The 9,240-nt window shown below is 32.6% G+C and overlaps 1 protein-coding gene and 1 non-coding gene across 2 annotated transcripts; one reads left to right on the top strand and one right to left on the bottom strand.

The window, feature by feature from the left end:
- The first annotated feature begins 217 nt into the window (after positions 1 to 217).
- LOC137918699 (fatty-acid amide hydrolase 2-A-like) lies at positions 218 to 8,878 on the top strand. Its single transcript, XM_068761576.1, has 6 exons — positions 218 to 576; positions 2,078 to 2,297; positions 4,162 to 4,294; positions 6,146 to 6,270; positions 7,790 to 7,924; positions 8,008 to 8,878. Exons 1-6 carry the CDS (start codon positions 382 to 384, stop codon positions 8,784 to 8,786), a joined length of 1,587 nt encoding a protein of 528 aa, XP_068617677.1. The 5' UTR covers positions 218 to 381; the 3' UTR covers positions 8,787 to 8,878.
- LOC137919071 (U6 spliceosomal RNA) lies at positions 7,285 to 7,391 on the bottom strand. Its single transcript, XR_011106715.1, has one exon. It is a non-coding gene; the product is annotated as a U6 spliceosomal RNA (small nuclear RNA).
- Positions 8,879 to 9,240: the final 362 nt, after the last annotated feature.

The raw sequence follows: 9,240 nt of genomic DNA on the forward strand, positions 1-9,240 counted from the left end.
AAGTATCGTACTCGGCACATATTTTAAAAGTCATTGTAAACCATATATCGTATTCTTCTATAATTAAAATCTATACAAGTACGAACTAGCTACCTGAAATATAACATATATGAATGATATAAATTTCAGGATCTTATACGCGGTACGGTTCCACGTTCAAACGCACACTCGAGCGAGACAGCGATAAAACTGTGACGTAGAACAGCACAGTGTTTATTTCCCTTCTATTGAGTTGAACTTGGACATCGCACAACGCGTGCCGCGCCGTCTCACCGGTCTCTAGATACCTTAATTCAAAACAAAATAAACCGAACTTTTGAACAGTTATTGAGCGACTATCGAAGTTATAGATATAAACGCGGTGTATAAATTAGTGTAAAAATGAGTTTAGAGACAAGTAAACCGGTAGCATTAAAATATAGAGTGTTACATGTTGTGAGGTTAGCCATCGCTTCAATTACAAGATTCTTCTTTAGCTTGTATTACGGTACTGAAGGTGAAAAACTACCGCCTATAACGGACGAAATACTAAAACTGCCTGCTGTTGAAGTTGCAAAGAAAATCAGGAAAAAGGAGGTATTTTAATTGTTAATTTTGATTTTTTATTAATTCTTTCATACAATATAAAACATAATAATAGCATTTAAAAGTAGATAAAGATAAATACTGGTAATATTATAATGTGTATTTCACTCGTGTAATAAACATATTAAATAATAGTAATAATAGGGTAAGCACTCTAAAAAAATATAAATAAACCATTGTAAAATTATTACATGCCCAATAAGAATATATCAGTAATGGGACATAAATTATCACTTTAATTTTGATTACAAATGTTAGTAACCTACGTCGGCAGTTTCAATTACATTTTAGTGAATTGCGAGGGCCGGCACAATTCAAATTAATGATGACGTCATTGAGTGATTCAGGAGCTAGAAAATCACCGACAAATTACATGTATACGATTTTTTCGATTTACTTCATATTATATTACTGACGATACAACAATAGTCTGGCACTTGTTCGTTTATGCTCCGTCGATGGTCTTTGAAGATAAGGATGACAATAAAGTCACAAAATTAAATACAGCATTGATGCTGTACTCGAACAATACGTACTCTCGTACTCGAATAATCTTTGTACAGAGAGTGATTTAGATTGAAGTATTTTTCGTCTAGTGCTACTTGTAACATTCATAATGTTACATGATTCATGATACATTTAAATTTTTTGCACGACAGTAACGTTTCATGCACCCGAAACGTCGTTGTGCAATGTTCAATTGAGTCATTTATCTATGTAATCGGTTAGTAACATTGGATTGTATGATAATAGATAAAATTAGTTTGAAGATATGTAATTATTTATAGCTTTTTTATAATATTCCATTTGACATCTTAAGTATTGCAGCTGTTACTTTTAAGAAATATTTAATTACTCCACAAATTTTACTTTGAATATTTTGCTCAATTTAACTTTTTGAACTCATGACAGATATTTCACATTTTAATGCATTGTACCACTGAATTTAGAGACAAATATTTTCATTACAATGTTTCTTAAATACGTGTATATGAAAGAGAGCATATCTTCGGTGTAAATTATTATTTCTCAAAAAAAAAATAACCTAGAATGTTGTTACATGTCATTATCACGTGACGCATAATATCGAAATTGGACAAATTAAATTCTTTAACAATTAACATAATGCACTTTCCAATAAACGTAACTAAAAAAATTATTATACTTTGCATAAATTTGCAAACAATGTTAATGCTTAGCATGCGTTTATTCGAAGAGTTGACAAATAATGTCTAAAATGCGAGATTAATTACGGTGTTTTGATATAAAGGTAGTGACATATTGACGCCATTTTATAATAATTATTATTTAGAAAATTAATTCATCTATTTATTTTCACTATTTAAAATCAACTATTAAATTTAAATAAAATTTAACCTTTCACTCAAATAGTTTTCGGATATTATGTCCAGACACGTATGCATACACAAGTTGAATAACTTAAAATATAAGAAGTGTGGGTACATCCCTGATATCGAAATGTTTCTTCCAGATTTCAAGTGTGGAAGTAGTAGAGGCGTGCATCCGTCGTATAAAAGATATAAACTCTGTCGTTAACTGTTTTGTTGAGGATCGTTTTACGTTGTCACTGAAAGAAGCAAAGGAGGCAGATGACCTAATCCGTAATGGGTCGAAGAATGAAAAGCAAATAGAACAAGAGAAACCTTTTCTAGGCGTTCCTTTTACTACAAAAGACTGTATAGCTGTTAAAGGTAACGAAAAAAGATAATGCAATGTTACAAAAAACGTATTGCCTCGTTATACATTGAGCTGAACCTTGATAACAATTTTGCATTCACTCTGTAATCAATCATACACATATTTAAACACAAAACATATAGTACTAAACTGGAACTCTGTTACCATATGCATGTAGATAGAAGTATCTTAAATATCTCACAGTTCAACGTCAAATATGTACAAGAAAGTGACATAATCGAAATATTTCAATAACGTGACTTAAAGAACATGTCATTCGCACCAATGTTTGCTAATATCTCTTATGAGTGTGTATTTTTAGATGTGGACTATAAAATATTTGTTATTGCTTTTCCTGGTAAAAACTTTATTTTTATTAGCAAGTTTCGGTCGAATTAAATGCAGTTAGCCTTGTATTATTGATAGGTTCATAGAAAATGGGCTTGTGTGACCAGGTTTTCCAAGCTAAAAAGATAGCTTTTCTTTTAGATGCATAAAGACCTCTTTTTGGATTTTCTTATTTTTCCAAAAATTGATCAAGGTGTAATAATTAAAAAAAGTTTTAAGAATTAATGAGTCATTTATTTGTTATATACTATTTGTCGTCCTTTCAGCCCGTGTACGCCCATTTCAAGGCTTCGCCACTAGATATCTATAGGGGGATATACACTAACGCGTTGGCCATGGCATTGTCGTTTAATGATACGCAGAGGACGCTGCTGTCCATACTCTGGAAAAATGTTTGTTAGCAGTGCAATCTTATATAATTAATGGACAATGTACGAATCATATAAAATTGTATCCCGAGAATCGAACCCCCGACATACGGTCGCAAATCTGTCCTTAACTGATAGGCTACCGCTGCTCAAAATGTTACATGTTATTATTCATTTTAATTTTATTGTACTAGTTATGGTTTGTTTTAACAATATAATAATTACACTAATAATTGATAGTGGTAAGCTTGGAAATGGGCGGCCAGCCACAATGTGCACAGATTAATTTGTTATGATGGGACAGGATACAGGCCGCTTCCTATTGGTCCTGTTGGAAATCTACGAGGAAGGTCAATGTCTCGGTGTGGACGTCCTCCGGCTAAAATTATATTGATGAATAACCTATTATTATATCAGGCAATATATATATGATGCTAAAACTGATCTTTTGAGTTTACAGATTACATTATAAATATTAATAGCGCACCCAACACTATGGTAGAGCAATAATTTGTAAACGTTACTGTTTTTACAAAAAGTAGAAGAAGATAACGTAACCCTTAATGTGATACGCGAAAACTACGACCACTGGTAGTCAAGCGGTAGTGGAATAATACTTGCGATCGTAGGTCGTAGGGTCGATTTCCAGGAAACGAGCAGCGTCTTCTGTTTACCATAACACAACTACGTGATCGCCTACCCGCACGCTGAGTGTGGCTATTATAGCTTATCCCCCCATAGAATTTTTTGGAGAGGTCTTTGCATAGCAGTGGGTATCTATGGGATCAAACGAAGAGGACTAAAACTACACCACTGTGTAACTGCTCCCACTGTAGCATATTACGTTATTGCATAATACTTTGACATCGGCATTCAATTATTTAACATTCATCATAACACTTCACTTATTCGCAAAAAGCTCGCGAAAAAGGCTGATAATACAGCTTAATACTGACGCTTATTGAGATTTAACAGTCGACTTTCTACGGATAAAATGATGATGATAAAAGACTATAAATCCAGCATTCTACTGTTCATAATTGTTTTAACACTTTAGGATCTGTTTGCGAATGGGCTCTGATTTTCTACATTGACAGTGTTTATGCTTCCATCTGAAAAAAAACCAGCGTTAACGAAATTTAAATTGCTCGTATATTTGCAGGTCTACATCACACATCGGGAGTGGTGTTACGTAAAGACGTGATCGCAGAAGACGATGCTGATGTCATTAAACTTTTACGTGACAAAGGAGCCATCATTATAGGACTAACCAATGTTCCTGAACTATGCATGTGGTATGCTAAACATTTGTTAGCAAGCAATTAAAATATGCGAGATACCTTTCATGTTTCTATAACAAATTTATAGCATGTAATAATAGTAAAAACAGTAAATTCTGTTTCTTCATCGTCATCACTCCTGCCGTAGAATATCCACTGCTGGATATAGTACTTTCATTTAGATTTCACATAGGATCGGTTAAGAGCGGACAGCGTCCAATGACGTTCAACGAACTTAAGAAAGTCCTTTGTCCACATTGTGAGTACGCTGCGCTTGACGATCCGTGATCACTACTCCAGAATCTTAAGCTTGTCCATTGCCACTTTTGACACGCGTTTGACATTCCAACCTGATACGGTAAATTTTATGAATAAAATACCTTTTAAAAACTATTTAAAAAATTTACGTCCAATTTCGAATTAAATACGGTGTCAGTTTCTTTTTTTCTAGTTTTGTGTCTTAAAGGGGAAGAAAAAATTTTATTTATTCAATGCTATAAATAATTACACATATTATACATTGGAACTTCTTATTCAGCATAAAACACATACTCGTTCGTATGTGTTTCATGCTTGTTTAGCTAAAACGCTAAAACCGAATGCAAATAATATTTTGTCACGAACTAAATGACGTTGTGATATAAGAGTGTAGTAGTAGTAGTTTAGATTACGACTATTTACGACTTTTTACGTCCGTTGTGAGCAATGGCAGACAATCTGTGTTTTTTGCCCTTTACACTCTATACGAAGAATTAACATCAACAATATAAAATTTATTAGACTTCCTTTGTTTGTAATAAGAGCTCCATAAACGCGTATGTGCGTACTTTTACCTAGGTAAAGGAGTGTTAAATCAAATTATTTATACATATGTATATATATATATATATATATATATATATAATATATAATATATATATGTATGTATAAAATTTTTTTTTTCAACAGAGTTTTTTTTATAAGCATTGTGTTCGTGTCCATTTCGCACGCTTTTTGGAGGGATAATTAAATTATGCATGTCACAGTAAAAACGAATTCTAACGAAAAACCGGTTTTAACTGTAACATTGATACACAACACAGAATGAACAAAGGATTTTAAATTCTGTACAAAACATCGCGTCACTCATTTATTGTTTTATTTTTAGACATCTAGATGATATCTGCTTGTACCCTACACAAACAATTAAAGTAAGTTGTCGTTTAAATTTGGACTATCAACTTCTCTCATTTTTTTATGCTGTTGGTGGCTTAAAGAATTTTATGTTACAAAGTTTTTTAAATTCTTTTACAAAGTATATGTTTAATTCAATGAAATATAAGAAAAATAGTATATTTGTGACAATAAATGTTAAGTTAATGTAACTTAACATTTATTGATATATTAAAGAATACAATTACGTCGTTATAAATATTTTGTTCTGATATAACAAACCAAAAACGTTAAACACGAGATCATGAAACCACATTCAAGTTTTTAGTTTTTTGGTGTTAGTCTCGTACCTCGGACTAACTGGTTGTCAACAAACCTTTGAGAGGACTTTCTTGGGGTTTCTATAAGAGATCGAATTAAGAATGTAGAATACGATAGATAGACAAGTTTAAGTGGCAGTGTTCAGGCCGTACAGCGCGCGGAACAGGATACAATAAACTTCCAACCGATCTTGCCCTGATCTTTTTTGAAATCCATTGGGAAAGCCTATGAAAACCAGTCGACTTCCTACAGCTAAAATTATGATGATGACGAAGTTTAGCTATAATTTTTTTAATGTTTTTAAAATTTAAAACTAATCTAAATCCGTAAGTTGACTCATTTTAACAGGTTAAGTAATTGTCCTTTGTGTGCTATACTAGACGAGATTTACAGGTGGGAAACTCACAATCATATATACGGAAGGACCAACAATCCATACAATACAACAAGGATAGTCGGTGGGTCATCTGGAGGGGAGGGATGCATTCAAGCAGCGGCTGGCAGTGTGTTCGGAGTTGGTACGAATTACTATTATAACAATAAAAAGAGGAGATTTTTTTTGAGAACATTTTACTCTAAAAGTTTAAGGTGTATGACATTTATTCTTTATTTGAGCTTTCGAAATTCTTATTTTAAATTTGGTAATGTTCTCTACTTTTGCTTTAATAAACAAATAACAATAATCATTGAAAGTGGACTTGTGTTACAAAATTTTAAGTTTAGTATTTCGTTAGATCGGTCTTTCCAAAGAACGTTCTAGATCGGTTTGTTAACCATTTTTTTTAATGAGAATATCTAACAAAACTTATTATGTATGCCAGAAATGTGCCCCGGTACAATCAACATTTATTGGGTTTTTAATTATTTCGGAAAATGTAAAAGTGTGCAAAGAGTTTTCTTTAATATATTATAACTAATATAATTAATAAACGATACTCGAACAGAAAGATTTGCAGTCGCTAACACTGTTGATTTTATAGTACATATATGACTCATACCAAATTGGTCTTTGTAGAACCACTTATTATCAATTCTGTCAATGATAGGGCTTTGATAAGTGGTAACCTATTAAGGACTGACTGACTGAAACGATGATCGAATCGTTTCGAGCACGTTTTATTTGAATACGTAAATTCAAAACTGCTTGCTAAATACTAAGGCAAACAAACAGAGAAAACAGCTCACATCTTAGTATTGAAAATTGGAAAATATGTGTTATTCGTCGCAAAATTATTTTGGTCCGTTAAAAGAAACTTCATATTTACTTCAGCAAATGAAATTATAGACGTTCGTTTTAAATAATGTTTTTTATACTCTGAAAGTAATATACATAAGAACATTTGAAAAGACTACTCCAGTACAACAAAGCTTTTTTTTTCTTAATTTGAAAACACGTTAAATATTTAGTGTCTAAACCTAACGGTCCACCCTCGATAGATTTCAATTAGAGCATAAATTGTAGCTGGTGGAAAGCTTCACTTCGTAAGCAGCAATTGAATGCCTTCAACATTTACTGCCATCTTGTTGCTTTTTTTTTTGTGGAACGCTTTACGATTTTGCGTGTCATCCTTGCGCAGGGGCCATGCTAATCTTCTCTGTATCGTTCCAATTTTAGTATATGTACTGCCGAAGCAAGTACACCGCCATCCTGTTGCTCATCTAACTTGACAGATATGTTAGTGGTAATGCTCAAGAGAACTTTTACACGATCCGTCCATCACAAATCTTAATGGATTTTAAACCGTTCGCACTACCTTTAATTACTAAATTTTCTTATTAGTATAATTTCTGTATTATCCTCGTTCATATAAAGGTCGGCTTCTCTTGTCCAACGATCCACATATCCGGAATTAAATACAGCAGCCTTACTTTGCTTACCACACTCTCCCCTCTGAATTTGTGCGTTTCTATAAAACGTTTTTAAAAAGTTTCTAAACTTTCTATCGTAATAATTTATATTAGGTGCATGTCAACTTAACGGCTTATTTTATGTTAAGTACATAGATTTTACTATAAATCTTTAAAAAACTATTTCAGGTTCGGACATTGGAGGTTCCATAAGAATGCCAGCCTTTTTTAATGGTATCTTCGGACACAAACCTTCCAGAAATATTGTTTCAAACAACGGACAATATCCTGAACCGGAATCTGAACTACATGATTCGTTTTTAGGTATATATTAATTTTTCATTGTAACCTCAAATATATTAATGTAAATTATTTTCTTTTCTTATATTTGCCATTTTTTATTTTAGGTATTGGTCCCATGACAAGACATGCTATCGACTTAAAGCCGCTGTTAAATATTATGGCCGGAGAAAATAGTAAGAAGCTTAATTTGGACAACGAAGTTGATATAAAGCAATTAAAAGTATTTTATCAATTCAGTAACGATGCCCCGCTAACTGATGCTGTTGATCCCGAAATTATCGCTGCCATGAAGAAAGTCGTTGAATTTTTAAACGTCAAACATAAAATTGAAGCAAAGGAAATAAAAATTGATCTACAGAAATCTGTTCCGATTTGGATGTCGACAATGAAGAACGAGAAAAAATTTGGGCATTTTATTATGGAATCTGAAAGTGTACTAGGCATCTGTAAAGAAATATTTAAGAATTTGATTGGATGTTCTGGAAATACTTTGATAGGCCTCTTTACGTCTTTAGTTGATTACAGTGGTCCACAGATAGGTAGTGAGAAATACAAAAAATATTTGAAGAAACGTGATGAAATGGAAAAAACGTTTAAAGATATTCTAGGTGATAATGGGTTACTATTATATCCAACGCATCCGACAACAGCTCCTTATCACAATGAACCAATATTTAAAGCTATGAATTTCTCATACACAGCTATTATTAACTGTCTTGGACTACCGTCGACAACTGTACCCTTAGGTCTCAGCAGGGAAGGACTCCCAATTGGTGTACAGGTTATTGCTAACCATAACAATGACAGATTATGTCTAGCCATGGCCGAAGAGCTTGATGCTGCATTTGGAGGGTGGATAGAACCCCATCAAAACCAAAAATAATATATTTTTCCTAATCAGACATGCTAATTTTTATATGCACCTTTAATCAATATTATATAACAAAATATATTTTAATGAATTATATAAATAAATGTGAATTAAATTAACCTGTTTTTCATTTTGCCGTAACACGAAAGACTGAACGCAGCTTGAAAGTGATAGTTAAAACTCAATTTATGTACGCACTACTATTAATATTTTCTGTTGCGTTTCTACGCAACACGCTGCTGCACACTATTTTACATTTGAAACTGTAACGTAATTGTTTAACATGTAAATAATTTCTTGCTCGTTTAATATTAAGCATCCAAACAATAGTATGAGTACACGACATGCCCTGCTGAGCATAGCTAAGCTGGGAAGCTAATGGACTGGTGGAAATCTTGAAAAAGAAAAAAAAATTAAAGTGTGCATACATGGATACTTTTATATATATATATATGTATTTATGTAT

Source organism: Battus philenor, unplaced genomic scaffold (assembly GCF_028537555.1).
Source record: "Battus philenor isolate CCGP_79_NKW_IND1 unplaced genomic scaffold, ilBatPhil1.0.hap1 SCAF_15, whole genome shotgun sequence".
Taxonomy (NCBI): Eukaryota; Metazoa; Arthropoda; class Insecta; order Lepidoptera; family Papilionidae; genus Battus; species Battus philenor.

Excerpts from the sequence above, each read along its gene's own strand:
- LOC137918699 (XM_068761576.1), top strand. The coding sequence starts at position 382 with ATGAGTTTAGAGACAAGTAAACCGGTAGCATTAAAATATAGAGTGTTA. Across the intron at positions 4,295-6,145 it reads GTTCCTGAACTATGCATGTG|GTGGGAAACTCACAATCATA; the intron begins GTATGCTAAACA and ends CGAGATTTACAG. Across the intron at positions 6,271-7,789 it reads TGGCAGTGTGTTCGGAGTTG|GTTCGGACATTGGAGGTTCC; the intron begins GTACGAATTACT and ends AAACTATTTCAG.